The sequence below is a fragment of the Somniosus microcephalus genome, chromosome 6, assembly GCF_052327205.1.
Source record: "Somniosus microcephalus isolate GS21.2 chromosome 6, FLI_Smic_1.0, whole genome shotgun sequence".
NCBI classification, from domain to species: Eukaryota; Metazoa; Chordata; class Chondrichthyes; order Squaliformes; family Somniosidae; genus Somniosus; species Somniosus microcephalus.
In genome coordinates, this window is record NC_140992.1 from 51,182,285 (window position 1) to 51,208,537 (window position 26,253).

The 26,253-nt window shown below is 43.3% G+C and overlaps 1 protein-coding gene across 5 annotated transcripts in view; it reads left to right on the plus strand.

Moving 5' to 3' along the window:
- Positions 1–26,253, plus strand: part of dis3l2 (DIS3 like 3'-5' exoribonuclease 2) — a 380,300-nt gene that overhangs the window by 61,107 nt on the left and 292,940 nt on the right. For all 5 annotated transcript variants that reach the window (XM_085990207.1, XM_085990206.1, XM_085990205.1 and 2 more), the window contains exon 5: positions 12,795–12,896. In XM_085990207.1, the coding sequence (XP_085846333.1) occupies positions 12,795–12,896 (102 nt within the window). The remainder of the gene's footprint in view (positions 1–12,794; positions 12,897–26,253) is intronic.

Sequence of the window (26,253 nt, forward strand, 5' to 3'; positions counted from 1 at the left end):
CTAGTCACTGCCTGCCACTCGGAAAAAGACCTGTTTATTCCAACTCTTTGCTTCCTGTCTGCCAACCTGTTTTCTATCCAAGTCAGTACCTTACCCCCAATCCCATGTGCTTTAACTTTGCACGCTAGTCTCTTATGCGGGACCTTATCGAAAGCCTTCTGAAAGTCCAAATACACCACATCCACTGGTTCTCCCTTATCTATTCTACCAGTTACATCCTCAAAAAATTCCAGTAGATTAGTCAAGCACGATTTACCTTTTGTAAATCCATGTTGACTTTGTCCGATCCTGTCACTGTTTTCCAAGTGCTCTGCTATTACATCCTTTATAATGGACTCTAGCATTTTCCCCACTACCGATGTCAGGCTTACCGGTCTATAATTCCCCGTTTTTTCTCTACCACCTTTTTTAAATAGTGGAGTTACGTTAGCTACCCTCCAATCCATGGGAACTGTTCCAAAGTCTCTAGAATTTTGGAAGATGACCAGCAATGCATCTACTATTCCTAGGGCCACTTCCTTAAGTACCCTAGGATGTAGATTATCAGGCCCTGGGGATTTATCGGCCTTCAATGCCGTCAATTTCACTAACACCATTTCCCTACAAATACTGATTTCATTCAATTCCTCCCTCTCATTAGACCCTATGTTCCCGACATCTCTGGGAGTTTATTTGTGTCCTCCTTCGTGACGACAGAACCAAAGTATGTATGAACTTGGTCTGCCGTGTCTTTGTTCCCCATTATAAATTCTCCTGATTCTGACTGCAAGGGACCTACACTTGACTGTACCAATCTTTTTCTCTTCACATATCTATAGAAGCTTTTACAGTCAATTTTTATGTTCTCTGCAAGCTTACTCTCATACTCTATTTTCCCCCTCTTAATTACTCCCTTTGTCCTCCTTTGCTGAATCCTAAACTGCTCCCAATCCTCAGGTTTGCTGCTTTTTCTGGCCAATTTATATGTCCTCTCCTTGGATCTTATGTTATCCCTAATTTCCCTTGTTAGCCAATGTTGAGTCACCTTTTTTGTTTTATTTTTTTGCCAAACAGGGATGGAGAAATTCTGTAGTTCATCGAGGCGATCTTTAAATGTTTGCCATTGCCGATTCACTGTCAACCCTTTAAGTAACATTCCCCAATCCATCCTAGCCAACTCGCGCCTCATACCATCATTTATTTATTTATTTAAATTCAGTACCCAAGTCTCTGAATCAACTACTTCACTCTCCATCTTAATGAAGAATTCTATCATATTATGATCGCTCCTCCCCAAGGGGCCTCGCACAACAAGATTGCTAATTAATCCTTGCTCATTACATAATTCCCAGTCTAAGATGGCCTGATCTCTAGTTGGTTACTCGACATATTGGTCCAGGAAACCATCCCGTATACACTTTAGGAATTCCTCTTCCACAGTATTGTTACTAATTTGGTTAGACCAATCTATATGTAGATTAAAGTCACCCATGATAACTGCTGTGCCCTTATTGCACGCATCTCTAATTTCCCGTTTAATGCCCTCCCTAACCTCAGCATTACTGTTTGAGGGTCTGTATACAACTCCCACTAAAGTTTTCTGCCCCATGGTATTTCTCAGCTCAACCCATACAGATCCCACATCATCAGAGCTAATATCCTTCCTTACTATTGTGTTAATCTCTTCTTTAACCAGCAATGCTACCCCACCGCCTTTTCCTTTTTGCCTGTCCTTCCTGAATATTGAATACCCCTGGATGTTGAATTCCCAGCCTTGGTCACCCTGGAGCCATGTCTCTGTAATCCCAGTTATATCATATCCGTCCTTCCTGTCCATTCTATCGAGGCCCTTTATAATTTTATATACCTCAATCAAGTCTCCCCTTAGCCTCCTCTGTTCCAAATAAAACAACTCCAGCCTATCCAATCTTACTTCATAGCTAAAATTCTCCAGACCTGACAACACCCTCGTAAATCTCCCCTGTACCTTCTCTAGTGCAATCACATCCTTCCTGTAATGTGGTGACCAGAACTGTACGCAGTACTCTAGCTGTGGCCTAACTAGTATTTTATACAGTTCCAGCATAATCTCCCAGCTCTTATATTCTATGCCTCGGCTAATAAAGGAAAATATCTCGTATGCCTTCTTAACCTTTTCTATCTGTCCTGCTACCTTCAAGGATCTGTGGACATGCACTCCAAGGTCCCTCTGTTCCTCTACATTTCTCAGTATCCTACCATTTATTGTGTATTCCCTTGCCTTGTTAGCCCTCCCCAAATACATTACCTCATACTTCTCCGGAATGAATTCCATTTGCCACTTTTCTGCCCACCTGACCAGTCCATTGATACCTTACTGCAGTCTACGGCTTTCTTCCTCACTATCAACCAAAAGGCCAATTTTTCTATCGTCTGCAAACTTCTATATCATGCCCTGACATTGAAGTCTAAATCATTGATATATACCACAAAAAGCAAGGGACCTAGTACTGAGCCCTGCAGAACCCCACTAGAATCAGCCTTCCAGTCACAAAAACACCTGTCGACCATTATCCTTTGCTTCCTACCACTGAGTCAATTTTGGATCCAACTTGCCACTTTCCCTTGGATCCAATGAGCTTTTACTTTACTGACTCGCCTGCCATGTGGGACCTTGTCAAAAGCCTTGCTAAAATCCATGTAGTCTACGTCAAATGCGCTACCTGATCGAACCCCTTGTTGCCTTCTCAAAAAATTCAGTCAAGTTAGTCAGACGTGACCTTCCCTTAACAAATCCGTGCTGATTAATCTGTGCCTTTCTACGTAAATGATGAAAATTGTTATTAGAGAAGTGCACTTAAGACATTTTTTCAAGTAACATACTTGCATGCGCAGTAGCATTACACTGCTTACATTAGAGGAGTAACACTCTACCACTGATTGAAGTGAATAGGTTTAATCCAGGCTATGCTCATTTTCTGAGGCTGCAGTTTCTCCCTACAAAGGAAAGGAAAATCCAAAGGGAGAATCATAGACTGTTACAACACAGAAATAGGCCACTTGGCCCATCAAGTCTGCTAGTGTTTTATTCCACATGAGTTACGTACTCTAATCTCGCTCTACTGCTTGCTTCCCCTACCCTTTAATATTCCTCTTTTTTAAGCAACGAGTCTACTTCATCAGTGTTTTGTGGCAGAGATTCACATTCTAACCACTCTTCCAATTTTTTTAACTACATTTTCCTATAATTCATCTTGTGATTCATCTTAAATTTGTGCCCTCAACGCTGACTAGTGAAAACAATCTGCCAGCATTTACTACATCGTAGTCCTTCATAATCTTTAAGACTGCTATCATGTTCCCTTAATCTTCTCTTGTGAAGAAAGCCCTAACTTCTCAACTCTGTCTTTGTAATTGTAACCAGTCATCCTCATAAAATCCTGGACAATCTACTCAATCGTAGTGAGTTATCTCTGGGTGGTATTTAGCATTTACTTGTAGGTAGCTACAAGGTGCATCGATAGAGGTCTGGGAGCCCACGCCTGTCCTTTTGGCTGCTAGAACACGATTACTCGAATATGTGGGATAACTTGAATTAATTGCATTAAAAAAAAAACATACCTTAAGTATATAGTTGCTGCCAATTATGATACACCAGGACCCTAGCAACATCTTGCATATTTCAGGATTGCAGAGTGGAACTAACTAACTGAAAATCTGACTTAAAATAATGTTCTATGTTCTGAAGTTATAGAGGCTGGTGACGAGGAGAGGGGGAGCAGAGCAACAATGTATGAGTTCCTTGTGAATAGGTCTAGCATCCAGCACTGGCAAAGGGAGTATGATCAAATTCCCATAAACCTCCCAACAAGCAAGTCTCAATATGGTCTGAAGTCCACGACCTAAATTGGAAAAGATATTGGTGGGTTTGGTACTAATGCAAGAGCAGTGAGAAAAGCAGTCTGCAGTATCATAATTCAAATGCATGCTGTTTAGACCAGGTTCAGCTCACCAGTTTCCAAGCCAGCTCAACGGGGGGTTTAAACTAACTTGGCAGAGGGATGGGATACAGAGGGGAGCTGAAATAGGGGGTGATGTGCTGCCAATTATAGAGAAAAAAACAAGTCAGCTTGGTAGACAGGGCAAATGTATAAGGGCAAGGCTGGATGGCATCTATTTTAATGCAAGGAGTCTTGCAAATAAGGTGGATGAACTGAAGGTGTTGATAAACACATGGGAGTATGATATTGTTGCTATCACGGAGACATGGTTGAGGGAGGGGCAAGACTGGCAGCTCAATATCCCGGGGTACAGAATCTTCAGGCGAGACAGAGGGGGAGGTAAAAGAGGAGGGGGTGTCGCAATATTAATTAAGGAGTCAATTACTGCAGTAAGGAGGGATGATATATTAGCAGGTTCCTCTAATGAGGCCATATGGGTGGCGCTTAAAAACAAAAAGGGGGCAAGCACTTTGCTGGGAGTGTACTATAGGCCTCCAAACAGTCAGGGGGAGATAGAGGAACAGATATGTAGGCAAATCTCAGAGAAATGTGCAAATAATAGGGTAATAATAATGGGGGATTTCAACTTCCCCAATATTAACTGGGATAGTCAAAGTGTGAAAGGCTCAGAGGGTGTAGAATTCTTAAAGTGCATCCAGGAGAGCTTTTTGAGCCAGCATGTAGAAAGTCCTACAAGAGAGGGGGCAGTACTGGACCTAATTCTAGGGAATGTGGCTGGCCAAGTGGAAAAAGTGCTAGTAGGTGAGCACTTTGGTGACAGTGACCATAATATGGTGAGATTTAAGGTGGTCATGGAAAAGGACAGGGATGGGCCGGAAATAAAGGGGGGAAGGCCGATTTTAATAGGATAAGGCAGGATCTGGCCAAAATGGACTGGGATCAGCTACTTGTAGGAAAATCCGCATCGGAGCAATGGGAGGCTTTCAGAAGGGAGATTGAGATCATACAATGGCAACATGTTCCCGTAAAGGTCAAGGGTGGTTCCAAAAACCACAGGGAACCTTGGATGTCAGGGGATATACGAGAATGGATTAGGAAAAAAAGGAGGGCTTTTGGCAGATACAAAAGGCTAAAGACGGAGGAAGCCCTAGAGGAGTACAAAAAGTGCAGGGGGATACTTAAATAAGAAATTAGGAGATCAAGGAGGGGCCATGAAATAACACTGGCAAGCAAAATAAAGGAAAATCCTAAGATGTTTTATAAGTATATTAAGGGTAAGAGGATAACTAGGGAAAAAATAGGGCCCATTAGGGACAAAAGTGGCAATCTGTGTGTGGAGCCGGAAGATGTAGGAGGGGTTCTAAATGAATTTTTTGCATCTGTTTTCATTATGGAGGAGGACGATGTAGACATAGAAATAGGGCGGGGGGGACTGTGATATGCTCGAATATATTAACATCGAGAGGGAGGAGGTATTGGCGGTTTTAGCAGGCCTAAAAATGGATAAATCCCCAGGCCCGGATGAAATGTATCCCAGGCTGCTGTGTGAGGCAAAGGAAGAGATTGCGGGGGCTCTAACACATATATTCAGGACCTCTCTGGCCACAGGGGATGTGCCAGAGGACTGGAGAACCGCTAATGTAGTACCATTATTCAAGAAGGGAAGTAGGGAAAAACCGGGGAACTACAGGCCAGTGAGCCTAACATCAGTGGTAGGAAAATTATTGGAAAAAATTCTGAGGGACAAAATTAGTCTCCACTTGGAGAGACAAGGATTAATCAGGGATAGTCAGCATAGCTTTGTCAAGGGAAGATCATGTCTGACTAATTTGATTGAATTTTTTGAGGGGGTGACCAGGTGTGTGGATGAGGGTAACGCAGTGGATGTGGTATACATGGATTTCAGTAAGGCCTTCGATAAAGTCCCGCACAGGAGACTGGTCAAGAAGGTAAGAGCCCATGGAATCCAGGGTGCCTTGGCACATTGGATACAAAACTGGCTTAGTGGCAGAAGGCAGAGGGTGATGGTCGAAGGTTGTTTTTGTGACTGGAAGCCTGTGGCCAGTGGGGTGCCACAGGGATCGGTGCTGGGTCCCTTGCTGTTTGTGGTCTACATTAATGACTTGGATATGAATGTAAAAGGTATGATCAGTAAGTTCGCGGACGATACAAAAATTGGTAGGGTGGTAAATAGCGAGGAGGGTAGCCTCAGTCTGCAGGACGATATAGATGGGTTGGTCAGATGGGCGGAACAGTGGCAAATGGAATTTAACCCGGAAAAGTGCGAGGTGATGCACTTTGGGGGGACTAACAAGGCAAGGGAATACACAATGAATGGTAAGACCCTAGGCAAGACGGAGGTGCAGAGGGATCTGGGTGTGCAAGTACACAGATCCCTGAAGGCGGCGGAACAGGTGGATAAGGTGGTAAAAAAGGCATATGGGATACTTGCCTTCATTAGCCGAGGCATAGAATATAAGAGCAAGGAGGTTATGATGGAGCTGTAAAGAACACTGGTTAGGCCACAGCTGGAATACTGTGTGCAGTTCTGGTCGCCACACTATAGGAAGGATGTGATCGCTTTGGAGAGGGTGCAGAGGAGATTCACCAGGATGTTACCAGGGCTGGAGCGCTTCAGCTATGAAGAAAGACTGGGCAGATTGGGTTTGTTTTCCTTGGAGCAGAGGAGGCTGAGGGGGGACATGATTGAGGTGTACAAAATTATGAGGGGCATAGATAGGATGGATACTGAGGAGCTTTTTCCCTTAGTAGAAGGGTCAATAACTAGGGGGCATAGATTCAAGGTAAAGGGCGGGAGGTTTAGAGGGGATTTGAGAAAGAACTTTTTCACCCAGAGGGTGGTTGGAGTCTGGAACTCACTGCCTGAAAGGGTTGTGGAGGCAGGAACCCTCACAACATTGAAGAAGCATTTGGATGAGCACTTGAAATGCCATAACATACAAGGCTACGGACCAAATGCTGGAATATGGGATTAGATTAGACAGGGCTTGATGGCCGGCACGGACACGATGGGCCGAAGGGCCTCTATCCGTGCTGTATAACTCTATGACTCTAACCTGGATGTTTACATTTTCAAAGATGAATGCGGTGAGTGCGCATAAAACTTGCATTTTTTTCATAGTGTCCCCCTCTTGGGGAAGCAGCTCAACAAGGTTTATAGGGAGCAGTGGAAAAACAGTTAAGTGGGAAGCAGTAAAGATTAAAGGGTATGGGAAGGAAATGAATGCATAGTCAAAGATTCGTTTAAAGAATGGGAGAGAGGTAGCAAGGAAAGAGTGATTTAGGCAGAGAATTTTGAAAAATACTCGCATAACCATGAGCCAAACATTACCGCATCAAGATTGCCTGGAGTTGTTGTAGCTTAATAGTCCAGATACAGAGTTCTTTGGCTTGGGCCCAGATTAGTGATGATGATATGACTACGGTTGATATTTCTGTCACAGGTTACTTGTAGGTGGTATAATGTAAGTTTTCTAATTTAAAAAAAAAGCCAAATATCTGTTTCAGAATAATATGCTGTTACAAATTTGGGGCTGTCATAATTACTTCTCGAGCAGTGCCAGTCACCCCTGTGTGGATCCCACACCCCTTGCATTGCCCAATATCCACTTGTATGATAGCATAACCCATGGGTGCAACAGTGGTATTCCCTTGTGATCTGACGTGGATATTTGTATCTTTTACCCGTGCCTGTCCAACTAGGGAAGACATCTGGTAAGAGGAGATCTGATACAAATCCTTAAGCTGCTTTATTTCACAGCAAATGAAGATACAGAGCAACAGTTAGGATTAGACTCAATTCAATCAGTACACAACATATCATCTCATAAAATTATCAATATTAATTTGTTATACTTCTCCACATCAATGGGTAATCTTGCTTGACGTAAAAATTCCTAATTACCGTCCTGTGTTCTCCTTACCCTCGCAGCTTTCTGTTTAAAAACTTGACTGTCTCTGCCTCTCTTTTTTAATCTCCCATTGTTCACAACCCAAGAGGGTCTACATCAGATAACCCCTGCTGAGTGCTCAGAACCAGGGACCTCCCAACACAATGGGTGTGAACTGTATGATTTGTTATGACAGACTAATAAAACCTGTAGTCTTTGGGGAAACAATATCACAGCTTAACTCATTCGCATTTTAATCATCTTTTGCTTGGTGCTATTTTTTAAACATGTGTGAATACACTTTGCTTCAAAGCATAACCTTTAAATGTAACGTTCTCCCCCTAAATTCTTTCTGTGGAAAAATGGTCAAAAAAATACCAAACATATACTGTTTTGTCCCTTCCAAAAGTTGTGCAAAATAAAATTCTGATGCATTTTGGGCCTTTTTGAATTTATTGTTTTCAGAACTGATAAATGGAGACAAATGGCTTCTAAACTATTTTCTTTTAAGTGGAGAACTCAAAGGCTTGCTCAAAGCTACAATAAATTCTTAGTTAGCAGTTGGGTTACATCAATCAATGGTCTTTATTTTCCTGTCAAGGTGGTCTGGACACTGGAACTGAAAAACATGCTTGGTTATAAGAAGAGCATTGCTGCTATTGGACATGTTCCCCATGGAAATGAGTGCTTTATGTGATGGATTTTCTTTGGAGAGCCTTTAATTGGAACCGACGCTTACTGAGAATGGAATACCAAAAACAAATAGCTGGAAAGCTGCAAAGAAATGACTTGACTTTTAACACTTCAATTTTATCCTTTGGCTGTGGTTGATGATTTCACTGCCAATAGGATTGCTTAGCTCATTAGAAAATCAGAAGTTGAATAAAGAATGAGGAATATATTTGCAGAAGATATGCAAATATGTTGCCGGATTAATATTTTGTTTAAGAATTTTATTTAAGAGAATGAGGATAGTTTTATATTTTTCTGGACCGTACTGATTATTTGGGAAACGTTAGTAAGACTATTCAGATTATATTTTTGATTCTGGATTTTTTTTTTTCTTTTGGACGACATGTTTTCCTCATTCATTTAACTTGCATATACAAATTTAATAATGTCATTGCTGCTCAGGGAAAATTACTCAAATATAACTGCTTCAGAGATTCATGTCCTGCAGTCAGATGAATTTCTTGACTATGTTGTAAATGTTATAGATTGTGCCCTTAATCTACTGGTAGCTGATATATCTGTTGTCCCCACATCAGAAAAAATCTAATTGTTTTTATTGGTTTCTTGGTTTAGTTGGAACATTATAAAGATTTTTAATAGTTAAATTGCATAGAAATGTTATTTATTATTTGCATATAAAGTTGAAAAGTTTTTATCCACTCCAGTTTACTGCTGAGTATTTTTGTGCCCTAGTCGATTTGTCTCTGTACAGATCTACTTTGACCACTTGCTAATGTTAGCTCCCAGTTTAGCATTTTGTACTAACATCAGTCATTGTCTTTCTGAAAGTCAAAAGACTGCTCCAAATAATTTACTGGAAGATGTTACGAACCTATGAGGATATTGAAGCTTTATTTTTCCAGGCGAAGAGAGATTTCAAGTTCCAATTTGGCACTTTTCAGCTCCAAGATTCAGTAGAGAATGGAGTGTTAGTAGGGAATTTTCTCAGGCATGTCAACTCAATGTTGCATTGGCTGAGCCACATTGTATGTCAAACTGTATGACTGGTGAGAAGGAGTCAGGGGCCTCCAGGCCCCATATAATTTTCTATGGCATCAGTTGGAAGTCTGAACATTTGGATTTGACTATCACATGACTGCTGCCTGATGTAGGCTCTTGTAGTATCAGTTCAAGTGAATGTTTGGGTTTGGCTCCCAGTCCACTGCTACCTAATGCTGCTTCCTGCTGTGTACCTAGAATGTCCAAATCTCTAAATAGCATTCAGGTGACTTTGTTGCCTCCATCATGTAGTTCGTGGTCCATGTGAAATAACGGCTTAGGTTTTGGGTTGATCTAGTTTGCTCGGACATGGACTTGGTAACCAGGGCTGCTGCTTTTGAACCAACCTACCAATATTAGCATGCATCGTACATGAAAAAAGATCATGATGTTGGTTTAGCAGTGTCTCCTTTATGGACTCCTCAGCAATTGAATACTTATCCAAACATGTATACCTGAGGCATCAGCTCATGCCTCAGATTCGATGAAGCATTAAATAATTTTTCCAAGAACAATTATTTTACTTGATTACATCTATTACTGCAACCTGTCAAGACCAGCAGGACTCTGCCCCACTTATGTTGGGACATTGTCATGTATGGCATTGCTGCTATCATTGACAAACTGCCAAAGTAATTGCAGCAATACTGCTGCTAGAAGTGGTGTTCTGCACCTTAGCCTTTAATGTAAATATTCTGGATCATAGTGAGGTGAAACAGCTTTAAAAAAATGTTTGTAAGAGGGTTGAGCTGCCTTGCCCAGCTCCATACAGGCAGTAACACAGGTGGGGGTTAGATACAGCAGATGTTTAAGTCAGTCATTTAGCTCTCCTCCAAAGAAGGGGAAACCAAGCGAATCTACCCTACAGTACAGCATTAATCAGCAGGAGAAAAATAATCCAAATCTTTTGGTCAGTGTATGCACACTAACAATCCCAATCCTTCTCCTACTGCCACCACCCCCCCCCCCCCACCCTTCAAATTAAAGACAGACAAACCCCATAGTATAATTTGCAAAATCAATACTTTACCACTCCAAACCATTGTCAGCACCTTCACCGAAGCGTATGAGACCATGGGCCTTACACTAAACATCCGTAAGACAAAGGTCCTCTACCAACCTGCCCCCGCCGCACAGTACTGCCCCCCAATTATCAAAATCCACGACAAGGCCTTTGGACAACATGGACCACCTGTGACACAGACTGTAGGTCCCGCATTGGACTCATCAGTCACCTGAGAACTCATTTTTAATGTGGAAATAAGTCACCCTCGGTTCCGAGGGACTGTCTAAGAAGAAGAAGAGAACTCCGAGCTGACTTGACTAAGACTGACTACATGCCCTCTGATTACCTGGAGTTAGTGGTGAGAAATGAGCTTTGTCCTGTCTCCCAGCAGAGATGGAGTTTGTGAAAAAAAAATTTTCTTAAGCCAAGCTTATGGAGCTGCCATTTTTGGCTTTATTTTCCTTTCAGCACCACCTTTTTAATTAATTGTAAAAATAACTAATTTTAAAGTTAGTATACCCTCTTCTACTAACGAAATAAAGCATATCTGCTTGTACCATCTTTACCAAATAGTTTTATGGTCATATATGAACAGTGGTGGAATCGTGTAGAATGAAGTTTTTCCACTGTGTACAGAGCATATATTCTCATTCGGGCTTTTTTTGTGCCTGGATTACGTGGGAACTGGCCTTGGCAGCAGTGTAAGATCATCATCCTCAGCCAGGAGATTATAATTTCACATGTGATACTTCCATGAATATGAACATTGGTAATTCTATCTATCTCGTGTTACTCCCTGATAGGTTAGGAACCATCAGAGAAGCATAAAGTTCAGTCTCCTCGGACTAACCTGTCCAGTGTTCCTTTAGAGACCAGCTGTAAAGCAGCTACTTGGAACAATTTTCATGCTTTTTTGTGGGATCAAGGGAATAATGAGTACTTCAGCCATTTTATGCTCCAGGGCTGCTTACAGTTTTTGACACGGATATAGCATATTTCCTACTTGGTTGTGATGACTGAGAAAATGAGGAAGAATGGTAAATTACTTTTCATAGGTAGATTGCTTATTGTTCTTTGTTTGAAATGTTCTAGATTCCATTGGCTTGGAGTAGTTCTATCATTTATTATACATGATTTGATGTACTTGCTGTTTTTTCAGGCATGATGGTGCTTCTGATTTAAAAAAAAACTGTTAGGACAGCCCAAATGAGATCTTGTGTGCCCAGGGGAAGGTCAACTGACTGCACAATGCACAAACTTTTTAATGGTTGTGGATGGATCACTCTCCCCTATAATTTGATAGTATTTCTGTGTATCCTATTTCTATGTGGAGGTTAAATGACATCCTTTGTGACTGTGACAAAGGTAAACTATCCCTCCTTGTCCTTCTTGACTTGTCTGCAGCATTTGACACGGTTGACCACTCCATCCTTCTCCAATGCCTATTTCCACCTCGGTAACATCGCCCATCTCCACCCTTGCCTCAGCTCATCCGCTGCTGAAACACTCATCCATGCCTTTGTTACCTCTAGTCTTGACTATTCCAACGCACTCCTGGCTGGCCTCCCACATTCTACTGTACATAAACTTGAGGTCATCCAAAACTCTGCTGCCCATGTCCTAACTCACACTTAGTCCCGTTCGCCCATCTCCCCTGTGCTCGCTGACCTGGCTCCCAGTTAAACAACGCCTCGATTTCAAAATTCTCATCCTTGTTTTCAAATCACTCCATGGCCTCGCCCCCCTCCCTATAATCTCCTTCAGCCCCACAACCCCCTGAGATATCTGCGCTCTAATTCTGCCCTCTTGAGCATTCCTGATTATAATTGCTCAGCCATTGGTGGCTGTGCCTCCTGTTGCCTAGTCCCTAAGCTCTGGAATTTTCTGCCTAAACCTCTCCGCCTCGCGACCTCTCTTTCCTCCTTTAAGACGCTCCTTAAAACCTACCTCTTTGACCAAGCTTTTGGTCACCTGCCCTAATTTCTCCCCTAATTTCTCCTTATGTGGCTCGGTGTCAAATGTTTTGTCTTTTAATGCTCCTGTGAAGTGACTTGGGACGTTTTACTATGTTAAAAAGCACTATATAAATACAAGTTGTTGTTGTTAAAGTCATGGAAAGACGAGCATCACGCTTAAGGCAGCTAACCTAATATTCTTTGACATTACCTTGGAATTATTATTAGATTTTTTTGTCATTAATTCAGTTAATATTACTTTTTCTTTCAGGATGGAAATAGAGATATTTTTATCGACGGTATCATTTCTCGAAATAGAGCTATGAATGGCGATGTGGTGGTGGTAAAACTCCTGCCCAAGGAACAGTGGAAGGTAAGTTTCAGATCTGGAATGAAAAAACAATATTTTTCTCTCTCCTCTTCCCCACCCCTCCAAAAAAAAATCAGAATTATAAGGACATTCTAACTAGGGGTTCAGGTTTAGTTACATTTTCTTTGAGATTTTAACAGGACTTTATTGTATTTTTTTTGGAGAAAATATGAAATCCTTTGATCTCATCCCTCCACTCACACTGCTCTCCTTGGCAACTGTCTGAGGCTGAACCAGACTATTTGCAACCTTGGTGTTGTATTTGACCCCAAGATGAGCATCCGACCACATATCCATGATGTCACTAAGACCGCCTGCTTCCATCTCCATAACATTGCCAGTCTCCACTGATGCCCTTGTTATCTCTGGACTTAACTATTCCAACACACACTCTTGGGCAGTCACCCATCTTCCACCCTCCAGAAACTTCAGCTCATCCAAAACTCTGCTGCCCGTATCCTAACTAGCACCAAGTCCCGTTCACCCATCACCCCTGTGCTCCCTGGCCTACATTGGCTCCCAGTTAAGAAACGCCTTGATTTCAAAATCTTCATCCTTGTTTTCAAATCCCTCTGTGGTCTCGCCCCTCCCCATCTCTGTAACCTATTCCAGCCCTACAAACCTCAGAGATAGCTGCACTCCTCCAATTCTGGCCTCTTGCGCGTCCCGGATTTTAATCGCTCCACTGTTGGCAGCCGCGCCTTCAGCTGCCGAGGCCCTAAACCTCTCCGCCTCTCTTCTCTTTCCTCCTCTTTGACCCATCTGCCCTAAAATCTCATTATGTGGCTCAGTGTCAAATTTTGTTTGATAATGCTCCTGCGAAGCGCCTTGGGACGTATTACTACATTAAAGGCAAGCTGTTTACAGTAGCACCCCGAAACTGATTTATTCTTTTTCTGTGGGAAGCTGCCTGGTTTGTGCTGGGCACCTCACCACAATCACATAACTAAGATTAAGAGCTCAGCAGAATGGAGTCTTGAACCTGCTTCCCACTCGTCTGTATTTTGATATTTCAACAAGGATTTTAAATTTTTATTCATGTTTTTATACGTTTGATCAGTTGTGTATTTGCTCTATTAAAAACCAAACTTCAGAGACTTTCTGCCATTAGGTCCTGGATAGTTCATTTTTTGAAAATCTACACTTGTGAAAATGGTCTGATAATAGATGCTTTTTAAAAAATCAAAGGTACAGCATTACTTTTACTTTTAAAATGTGTTACGTTATTTGGAATATACCCAGTGAAGTGCAAGTTACAATTTAAGTGTCGGTCAAGGTTAAGATTTAAACTTAATAAATCAGCTGCACTGGCTTGAAATACCTGACTTAAAAAAAAAAGTATTAATAAATAATACATTGTATGTGGATTAGCAGAAAGCACAGTTTATTTTTGTAAATTAAATGATTGTAATTATTGGCTCATTTGAGATGTCTGTTAAAACTGCAATGTTTCTATGAAAGTTAATTTTATGAATTGTCAGTTTGTGGAGTTGGCCATAAATAACACACACGGATTAATGTGAGTCGCCTGAAGCATTTTAGTGTGCTATTTACTAGTCTCGGCTAGTTTCTCAGCTTTACAATGCTAAATTAATTTCAAAGTTAGGAGAGAATGGCAAAAGACCTTGGACCATACAATGATATGTTCTCTCTCATTTGATCATGTAATCGCCATAAATATTCAACATTCATAACCATTTCAGAGTATCGACCATATTTTTGTACAGCAGGGGGCAGAAATATTATTAAAGGTGCAAGTCCAGGTCAAATGTTACCCACACAGCCATGAAATCTGTTGTATTTTGAACAGAACAGTTTCTTTCACTTTACCAGTGGTTTCTGTTGCATTCTTTGTTATTGCTTGGGATTGTTCTAGATTCGTGCACGATTGTTCTGTAGCGCATACACAAAAAGCATTTCAGGGTTTGTGCTTTAATATAGCTTTTTTCCTAATTAGAGACATTGGTATAAACACTATCTATTGTGGTGTATGTAGTGTATCTTGTATAATCAATATATGCTGCATGTTAAAATGCACTTAAAATATTAATTATAATAGGGGTCAGTGATAAAACTCTGCTTTGTGTCCCAACTTTAACTTTCAGTTATCCCTATTCTCATTACTTCTCTTAAATTCATGTGCTGCTTGCCTTTTGTGTCTTTTATTCACTATATATTTTGATTTTTTTTTTTAACTTAAATTAAGGATTTGGATATGAGTTTGTGTGGTCTATCTGTATTTACCTATAATTTAAAAGTCTAGTGTTGAGTCGCACCAAACTGCTGACCACCCAACTTCTTTTTCTGGCTCCCATGTTAGATGGTTCTCTCTCTTCAGGTACTGTCCCCCTCTCCCACAAATCTGCCGTCATCGCCCCTCTCCTCAACAAAAATAAGTCTTGGCCCCTCCGTCCTTGCAAACGAGCGCCTCATCTCCCACCTCCCTTTCCTCTCAAGTCCTTGAACGTGTTGTCGCCTCCCAAATCCATGCCCATCTTTCCCGCAACTCCATGTTTGAATCCCTCGAATCAGGTTTCCACCCCTGCCACAGTACTGAAACAGCTCTCATCCAAGTCACAAATGAAATCCTTTGTGACTGTGACAAAGGTAAACTATCCCTCCTCGTCCTTCTTGACTTGTCTGCAGCCTTTGACACGGTTGACCACTCTATCCTTCTCCAACACCTCTCCATCGTCGTCCAGCTGGGTGAGACTGCACTCGCCTGGTTCCATTCTTATCTTTTTAATCGTAGCCAGAGAATCACCTGCAATGACTTCTCTTCCCACTCCTGCATCATTACCTCTGCTGTCCCCCAAGGACCTATCCTTGGCCCCCTCCTACTTCTCATCTACATGCTGCCCTTTGGCGACATCATCCAAAGACACGGCATCAGTATCCACATGTATGCTGATGACACAGTTGTAGCTCACCACCACGTCTCTCGACCCCTCCATGGTTTCTAAATTATCACACTGCTTGTCCGACATCCAGTTCTGGATGAGCAGAAATTTTCTCCAATTAAATATTGGGAAGACCGAAGCCATTGTTCTCGGTCCCCGCCACAAACTCCGTTCCCTAGCCACTGACTTCATCTCTCTCCCTAGCATCTGTCTGAGGCTGAACCAGACTGTTCACAACCTCGTTGTCATATTTGACCCTGAAATGAGCTTCCAACTACATATCCGCGACATAACTAAGACCGCCTATTTCCACCTCCATATCATTGCCCGCCTCCGCCCTTGCCTCAGCTCGTCCACTGCTGATACCCTGATCCATGCCTTTGTTACCTCTAGGCTTGGCTATTTCAATGCACTCCTGGCTAGCCTCCCACGTTTTACCCTACGTAAACTTGAGGTCATCCAAAACTCGGCTGCCCGTGTCTTAACCCGCACCAAGTCCCGTTCACCCATCACCCCTGTGCTCGCTGACCTATATTGGCTCCCGGTTAAGCAACGCCTCGATTTCAAAATTCTCATCCTTGTTTTCAAATCCCTCCATGGCCTCGCCCCTCCCTATCTCTGTAATCTCCTTCAGCCCCACAACACCCCCCTCAAAATATCTGCGCTCTCCGAATTCTGCTCTCTTGAGCATCCCTGATTATAATCGCTCAACCATTGGTGGCTGTGCCTTCTGATGCCTAGGCCCTAAGCTCTGGAATTTCTTGTTTAAACCTCTTGGCCTCGCTACCTCTCTTTCCTCCTTTAAGACGCTCCTTAAAACCTACCTCTTTGACCAAGCATTTAGACATCTGCCCTAATTTCTCCTTATATGGCTCAGTGTCAAATTATTTGTCTTCTAATACTCCTGTGAAGCGCCTTGGGAAGTTTTACTGTGTTAAAGGCGCTATATAAATACAAGTTGTGGTTGTTGTTGTCATTGTGTGTGCATTTTTAGTAACACGTGAAAGTCATTGTAGTATTGTAGAAAGTGTGGTCTCCGACCTGTCTGAGCCAAGGTGTCACACGTCCATGCGGTACAAAGCTGTGATTGCCTGAAATAGCCACTTATCTGTTAAGTTGTTGATTTAGTGTGCACAAAATCACAGTAGCAAAAATGTTCATTGAGGAATGAGTCATCAGCAATAAACAGAGTAATCAGATCCCTCAATCTTTTTCCTGAATTAAGAAGTACTACAAAGCTAACCAATCCAAATGCTCAAATAATTTATATAGAATTACATAGAATATACAGCACAGAAACAGGCCATTCGACCCAGCGGGTCTGTGCTGGTGTTTTTGCTCCACACATGTCTCCTCCCATTCCATCTACCTCGTATCAGCCTTTCAGCATATCTTTCTATTCCCTTTTCTCTCATGTACTCGTCTAGTTTCTTTTTGAAAATATCTAAGATATTTGCCTCAACCACTTCCTGTGGAGCAAGTTCCACATTCTAACCACTCTGAGTAAAGACATTTCTCCTATTGGATTTATTAGTAACTATCTTGTATTTGGATTCTCCCACAAGTGGAAACATTCTCTCCGCATCCACCCCGTCCAACCAGTTCATTATTTTAAACACCTCCATCAGGTCGCCTCAAAGCCTTCTCCCTTCTAAAGAAAAAAACTCTAACCTGATCAATCCTGATAGCTGTTATCCCTAAATTCCAGTACCAACTTTAAAAATGTACATTGCACCCTCTCCAGTGCTTCTACATCCCCTTCATAGTATAGAGACCAGGACTGTGCACAGCAGGCTAAGTATGGCCCAACTAGGATCCTATACAAGTCGAACATAACTTGACGACTTTTGAATATAAATAATTATAAAATATATTTTTTCTTCCCTACCACAGTGGTTCTTACTGAAGCTTTTGTTGGTACAGTTTTCAGCTGCCGTTTTCTTCCTTAATGCAAGTCATTGTACATGGCTAAAAATGGTTCTAACAACGCACATACAATTCTGTATGGGTGTGTGTATGTGTAATCAGTGTATCAGTGAAGTTGTAATTTTCACCCTGCTCCTTTGCACTGTAATGTGACAACCAGGTGTAGAATTCACAAAAGCTGAGGCACAAGTGGTGACAAAACCAAAAGTAATATTTTGTTTTTTCAAATGCTTTATGCAGTTTAAACATTAAATAAAACTTCTGAGCTTATGGTGTTTGGGAGGTGTTTTGTTTTGTATCATCGAGGGGGACTGAATTTTTCACCACGGCCATGGGGATATTTGAGCTGCTTTGATGCAGCTGTTGTCTGTGCTCTAGACCCATGGAAATGACCTGTTAAGATGCTGGTCATTGGAGACTCAACAGTGGGAAAAGCACATGGAGGAAGTTCTGTACCAACAAAAGCTTCAGTGAGAACCATTGTGGGAAGTAAAGGGAAGAAGATGTATTTTATAATTATTGAAGTAATTAAGAAAAAGTGGGAAGGTTTTGTGGAACAAAAAATAATTAAATCTTGAACAAATATCTTACGTCCATAATGGGAGGTAAATCTTTTCCAATCTTTCTCTTGTGGTATTTGACACAGGAAGTTGAGACCAAGTATAGCAGGGTTTAGGCAGCGGTAGATAATTCGATTCACTCCACGTGATCTCAAGAAACGGCTGAGCACACTGGATACAACAAAGGCTATGGGCCCTGACAACATCCCGGCTATCGTGCTGAAGACTTCTGCTCCAGAACTAGCCGCGCCTCTAGCCAAGCTGTTCCAGTACAGCTACAACACTGGCATCTGTCCGATAATACGGAAAACTGCCCAGGTGTGTCCTGTTCACAAAAAGCAGGACAAATCCAATCAGGCCAATTACTGCCCCATCAGTCTAATCTCAATCATCAGCAAAGTGATGGAAGGTGTCATCGACAGTGCTATCAAGCAGCACTTACTCACCAATAACCTGCTCACTGATGCTAAGTTTGGGTTCTGCCAAGACCACTCGGCTGCCGATCTCATTCCAGCCTTGGTCCAAACATGGACAAAGGAGCTGAATTCCAGAGGTGAGGTGAGAGTGACTGCCCTTGACATCAAGGCAACATTTGACTGAGTGTGGCATGGAGGAGCCCTAGTAAAACTGAAGTCAATGGGAATCGGGGGGGAAAACTCTCCACTGGCTGGAGTCATACCTAGCACAAAGGAAGATGGTTGTGGTGATTGAAGGTCAATCCCAGGACATCACTGCAGGAGTTCCTCAGGGCAGTGTCCTAGGCCCAACCATCTTCAGCTGCTTCATCAATGACCTTCCCTCCAACATAAGGTCAGAAATGGGGATGTTCGCTGATGACTGCACAGTGTTCAGTGCCATTCACAACTCCTCAGATAATGAAGTAGTCCATGCCTGCATGCAAGAAGACCTGGACGACATTCAGGCTTGGGCTAATAAGTGGCAGGTAACATTCGCACCAAAGAAGTGCCAGGCAATGACTATCTCCAACAAGTGAGAGTCTAAACACCACCCCTTGACATTCAACGGCATTACCATCACCGAATCCCCCACCATCAATATCCTGGGGGTCATCATTGACCAGAAACTTAACTGGACCAGCCACATAAATACTGTGGCAACAAGAGCAGGTCAGAGGCTAGGTATTCTGCGGCGAGTGTCTCTCCTCCTGACTCCCCAAAGTCTTTCTACAATCTACAAAGCACAAGTAGAGTGTGATGGAATACTCTCCACTTGCCTGGATGAGTGCAGCTCCAACAACACTCAAGAAGCTTGACGCCATCCAGGACAAAGCAACCCGCTTGATTGGCACCCCTTCTACCACCTTAAACATCTACTCTCTCCACCACCGGTGTACCGTGGCTGCAGTGTGTACCATCTACAAGATGCACTGCAGCAACAAGGCTTCTTCGGCAGCACCTCCCAAACCTGCGACCTCTTCCACCTAGAAGGACAAGGGCAGCAGATGCATGGGAACACCACCACCTCCAAGTTCCCCTCCAAGTCACACACCATCCTGACTTAGAAGTATATTGCCGATCCTTCACCGTCGCTGGGCCAAAATCCTGGAACTTCCTCCCTTACAGCACTGTGGGAGTACCTTCACCAGACGGACTGCAGCGGTTCAAGAAGGCGGCTCACCATCACCTTCTCAAGGGCAATTAGGGATGGGCAATAAATGCTGGCCTTGCCAGCGACGCCCACATCCCATAAACGAATAAGAAAAAGATAATTGGACCCGTACATGTGGATGCATTTTAGTTACCATTTTATAATCATATATTCTATTCTCATTTTTATACATTCTACTTTATTATTATTATTATTATGAATAGCAAAACTTAACAGCAATTTGGGAAGCCGAGAAATAGAGTTGGTTAGAGTGTAGCAATTTCTCTGCAGGCTGAGGAGTTGGAAGATGCAAAACTGAAGAGCTACAGTGTGACCACAGGTGGTGGTTGTATTTAAGGTGTGACAAGTTTACAGAGTCAGTTTCCATTATAAATGTGGATACAGGAATTTATAATTGGAAACATTGGCAGAAAAGTGTGACAAATATGCGACAACGGGAAATAAGGTTCTGTGGACAGGAGAAAGTGCATGCAGGCATAAGATTTTTGATACAAAAGTAGATAATGGCATAACAGTTTTTGAGGAGGGAAGAACAATTATAAAGTAATTTGCATCTTAAAACAAGTTTTGTAAAGTGGTGGGTAAATAGTATAAATGATTATCTGTGAGGCCCGTATCTTTCATTGTCATTGCTGAGAAATGCACTTACTGACCATGTGTCAGCTCAGCTGTGGCCAGATGAAGAGAAGGTCCTGCTCTACCATTGTGGACTCCATTTTGGATTTTCAGTATCCACCATCCTCAGGATATTTCACTGACTGTATTTATTGACAACTTCCAACTCTGAATTGTTTTGTGCTGTGAGCCTGTTACGACTAGGAACTGGGTTCAGGTTTCCTATGGCACAGAGAGGGACACAATGAGTTTGGCCTATTTTCAATCGCAGAATTGAAAGAATAGTGTGCTAATCCAGTGCGCCATCCAATTTCTCATATCTGCCTATAATTTTTAAAGGAATCATTTTGAACTGCTTTCTTCTTGTGTTTTTCTTTGATCTTTGTGTTTATGATTCCCCCCTCGCTATTGTTCCAGATTTAATTTCTGTTTTAAACCCTGCAGCAATGTAATCAAATGAAACTGTGCTGAAGTATGTTCCCCCTTTTCTTTTGAATATTTTATGTGTTCCATAACACAAGAAATAGGAGCAGTAGTAGGCCATACAGCCCCTCGAGCCTGCTCCGCCATTCAATAAGATCATGGCTGATCTTCGACCTCAATTCCACTTTCCCGCCCGATCACATTTTTAAAAATTTGTTCATGGGATGTGGTCATCGCTGGCAAGGGCAACATTTATTGCCCATTCCTAATTGCTCTTGAGAAGATGGTGGTGAGCTGCCTTCTTGAACTGATGCAGTCTGTGTGGTGAAGGTACTCCTGCAGTGCTGTTGGGTAGGGAGTTCCAGGATTTTGACCCAGCAACTATGAAGGAACGGTGATATATTTCCAAGTCAGGATGGTGTTTAACTTGGAGATGATGGTGTTCGCATGCACTTGCTGCCCTTGTCCTTCTAGACGGTAGAGGTCGCGGGTTTGGGAGATGCTGCCAAAGAAGCCTTGGCGAGTTGCTGCAGTGCATCTTGTAGATGGTACACACTACAGCCACAGTGCGCTGGTGGTGAAGGGAGTGAATGTTTAAGGTGGTAGATGGAGTGCCAATCAAGCAGCTTCCTTTGTCCTGGATGGTGTTGAGTGTTAGATCCGTGTGTTAATGGAGACACGGAATGCAGGAGTTGATTTAACAAGTCTTGACTGAACAAAGTCTGGAGGTGAACTAACAACACAAGACGCTACACAGGCTTATATACCCGAGTGGGCACTACTTGTACTACAGTATACAAGGGCTTCAAAAACATAGTTCCTCTTAAAGGTACATACACTACAATTCCTCCCCTTTTAGATAAATAGTACATAACATTTTAAGTAATCATTAAATAACATTTTTACAAGAACAATAATATACACATTTGCTGAAGTTAACCAATTACAAATTCAGTCTCTCTGGAGGCTTCCTGACTCGGTCCAGATAACGCCTCAGTGGTGTAGTAGGTTCTTTTGGCAAGGTCGATTCGGCTTCAATGCTAGTGTCGGGTTCATCTGGTTCCAATATCACCGGATCGGAGGTAGATACTATGGGTATCTCTGCTTCATCACTAGGCGTATAGAGTTGTGGTGTAGGTTGTCCTTTTTCGGATGACTCTATGATCTGGTCAGCATGGCGCCTTATTATGCTTTCTCCAATGTCCACGGTATACATCAGCGGTCCTAGTCATGTGCAAATAGTTCCAGGCTGCCATTTCTCGGTATGGTAGTCCCGGGCCAAAACTGGTTGACCTATCTGGAAGGTTCTAGTTGGCCTTTCATTCATGCTTTGAAATTGCCGGTTCTCTACGTCCCTTCTGACGTTTGGCTTGACCAAATCCAGCCGGCATCTTAGTCTTCTATTGAAAAACATCATGGCGGGGGTTTGGTTTGTAACCACGTGTTGCATTCCTGTACGCAAACAAGAAGTTATCTACCTTATGTTGTAGATTTATGTCTTCATTACCCATGGCCTTTATGGTCTTCTTGAAGGTCTGGACAAACCTTTCAGCCAATCCATTGGTGGCGGGATGGTATGGGGCGGACGTGTAGTGCTTAACCCCAATGTTTTTTAAGAACTTCCTGAATTCTTCGGATACAAATTGCGGTCCATTATCAGAACAGATCTGTTCAGGCAGCCCATTCGTGGCGAATATGGTCCTTAATACTGTGATGGTTTTTTCCGTGGTGGTGGAGGACATCTTTATTACCTCCGGCCACTTGGAGTGTGCATCCACCGCGATTAAGAACATTGAGTCCATAAATGGACCAGCAAAGTCGATATGTACCCTTTGCCATGGAGATGAGGGCCACTCCCATGGATGTAGAGGGGCTTGTGGTGGGGCGTTTTGGACCTTCTGGCATCCTAGACAGCTCTTGGTCATTTCTTCGATGTCTCCATCGATACCTGGCCACCACACAAACGCTCTGGCTAAGTTCTTCATTTTCACTCCACCCAGATGCCCCTCGTGAAGCTCCTTTAGCACTCTATCCTGGAGTTTGGGTGGAATCACCACTCTGGATCCACACATCAAGGTTCCTCGGCACACTGACAGCTGTTCTCTTCTTTGCGAGAATGCTGGCAACAGTGGTTCGCCATGTGCTGGCCATCCCTTCACCGTTAAATCGTAGACTCGTGAGAGAGTCGGGTCATTTCGCGTTTCCTTTTCAATGGTAGAATTTGTCACCGGTAGACATTCCACTATGGTCGAGTGGAATATCTCCACTGGGTCCACTGTAGGCGCCTCTTCCACCGTTGGCAACGGTAGGCGCGATAACCCGTCAGCATTCCCATGCTGTTTTGTTCCTTTGTATTCTATGTCATATTGGTGTGCCCCTAGGAAAAGGGACCACCTCTGTAGCCTTTGCGCTGTCATAATGGGAACGCCCTTTTTAGGGTTGAATATGGAGACGAGGGGTTGATGGTCAGTCAACAAGGTAAACTTTTGTCTGTGTAGGTAATGGTTGAATTTCTTCACCCCCCACACCAGGCTGAGTGCCTCCCTGTCGATCTGGGCATAGTTACGCTCAGCTGAGTTCAATGAGCGTGACGCAAAAGCTATCGGCCGCTCCGAGCCATCAGGGAATCTATGCGATAATACCGCTCCCACGCCGTAAGGGGATGCATCGCACGCCAGTCTGATTGGCAGTGATGGGTTGTAATGAGCCAACACTTCCCTGGACGTGATCAAGCCTTTGCATTTATGGAAGGCACGTTTACAGTCTTCGCTCCATTTCCAAACTACTCCCGTTTGTAGCAGTGCGTTAAGCGGGTGCAGAACCGTCGACAAGTTTGGTAAAAATTTATGATAGTAATTTACTAATCCCAGGAACGACCTTAATTGTGAGACATTTTCAGGCGCTGGGGCCTTTACGACCGCTTCAATTTTTTCAGGTGACTTATGCAACCCTTCTTCGTTAATGACATGGCCACAATATGATATTTGTTTCTGGAAAAATTCGCATTTGGGGCGATTTGCTCGTAGGCCCCGTTCTCTCAGCCTCGTGAGCACCTGCTCCAAGTTGGCAAGGTGCTCGTTGTCGTTTTCTCCTGTTACAAGGATGTCGTCTAGGTAGCATTGAGTCCCCGGTATCCCCTGCAGGACTTGCTCCATAGCTCTTTGCCAGATAGCCGGAGCTGATGCCACTCCGAAAACCAATCGATTGTACTGGTACAGGCCTTTGTGTGTGTTTATCGTGAGATACTTTTTAGAGGCCTCCTCAACCTCCATCTGTAGATATGCCTGTGCTAAGTCAATTTTGGTGAAACGTTTCCCTCCGGATAATGAGGTGAAAATATCTTCTATCCTCGGAAGAGGATACTGTACCGTGTGAAGAACCGGGTTTACAGTCACCTTGAAGTCCCCACAGATGCGAACTTTTCTCTGTTCTTCAGATTTATCATTATTCAACGTTTTCTTCATGACAGAGACAATGGGTGTTGCCCACTCGCTCCAATCTACCTTGGATAACACGCCTGCTTTTTCCAAATTCTCCAGCTCTGCCTCGACGGCTGGACGAATTGCGTATGGCACCGGCCTTGCCTTAAAAAACTTGGGAATTGCCGCATCTTCCACTTTTATTGAGGCGGTGGCGCCTTTCAGGGTTCCTTGTTCCTGTTGAAACACTTCTTTGGCGTTAGCCAAGATTTCTTTTAATCGTCCAGGTATGACGTCATCATCGTTTTTTTTTCTTACTGGTCACCGTCAGTGCCTGAATGGAGTGCCAGTCTAAACGTATCTTTCTGATCCATTCACGTCCCAACAACGGTGGACCACCATCTTGCAGAACGTATAAATACAACTTCTGTATTTCCTTGCCGTTGTATACAACAGGCACCCTTATTTTCCCTCTGGGGTATACTTTCTGCCCCGTATATGTCTTCAAGACAATGGATGTGTCTTTCAAAGGTATATGCGGAAATAGCCGCTCGTAATCCCGTCGACTCATGACGGTCAGAGCTGATCCTGTATCTAGCTCCATTTTGACTGGGGACCCCGCTATCGTGAGGGTAACCCAAATGGTCTGGTAATCTTCTTTGGCAATTACATTATGTAATTTGAGAGAGCTTAGTCTCTTGTTTCCGGAGTCGCTATCGCTCTTCTGGTCTTCGGAGCTACTGTCCGTCATCATTTGTACCTTTCTGTACTTTTCCTTATTGACCTTTTTTACTGTCAGCGGATTTCTTTCCCGATCTGCATACACGTGCAATGTGTCCTATCTTTCCGCATTGCCTGCATGCTTTGTCCTTGAACCAGCGGTCCTTCTGGTCATGGGTGGATCTGCCGCAGCGATAACATCCCTCGAAACCCCGTGTCATTTCATGGTTGCCGAAGTCCTGTGGCTTTTGCTGTATCTCTGCAGCTCCTCTTGCTGCTGCTTCGTATGATACAGCCACACTGAAAGCCTTGTCCAGTGTCAAATCTTTCTCAGAAAGTAGTCTTTTCTGTGTTCCTTCGCTTAGGAGACCGCAGATGAATTTGTCTCATAGAGAATCTGCCAGTCCTGCCCCGAATTGGCAGTGCTTTGACAGCTTTCGTAATTCGGTGAGGTAATCAGCGTTACTTTCATTCTTGTGCTGATTCCTCCTGAAGAATTTGAATCGTTCCGCTATCAGCAGCGGTGTTGGGTTTAAGTGCTCCTGTAAGGTATCAACAATCCCCTTAAAATTCTTGTCCATCGGTTTGGCTGGAGTGATCAAGTTTCGTAACCGCCCGTATGTCCTTGCGCCCATCAGATTTAGAAGTACTGATGCCTTTTTATCATCCGCTACTTCATTCGCCTTGCAATATACCTCCACTCTTTCCACATATGTGGTCCAATCTTCTATATCACTATCGAAAGCAGTAATATTGCCAGTCTTCGGCATCTTGAAAATCTAAAATGGCGCTTCCCGCGCTTTTCTTTCTTCCCCGCCGAGTTAAGATGGCGCCTCCCGCGCTTTCCCGCCGCTGCTGCTGCTGCCAACGCTGTTCTCCGCGGTTCCCGTTGCGACCTGCAGCTTTTCGTGGTATTTCTATTTTTTTTATATATCGCTTCAATAGTTTCTCCGTTACTTGGAGAACCGTTCCCGTCGTGGAGCGGACCCTCTGGGATTTTCCCCTCCCTCTGCTCGGTCCGAACGCCGACCTGCTTTGCAGCACCGGCCGCGCCCTGAGTGCTCCACCCTCTCTCTTTGCTTCTGCTTCCCGACTCGCTGCCCGGCCCCGTTGCAGAGCCACCCGATCGAGCTCTAGCCTGCCGCAGCCCAGGAAGGATCAGTGCACT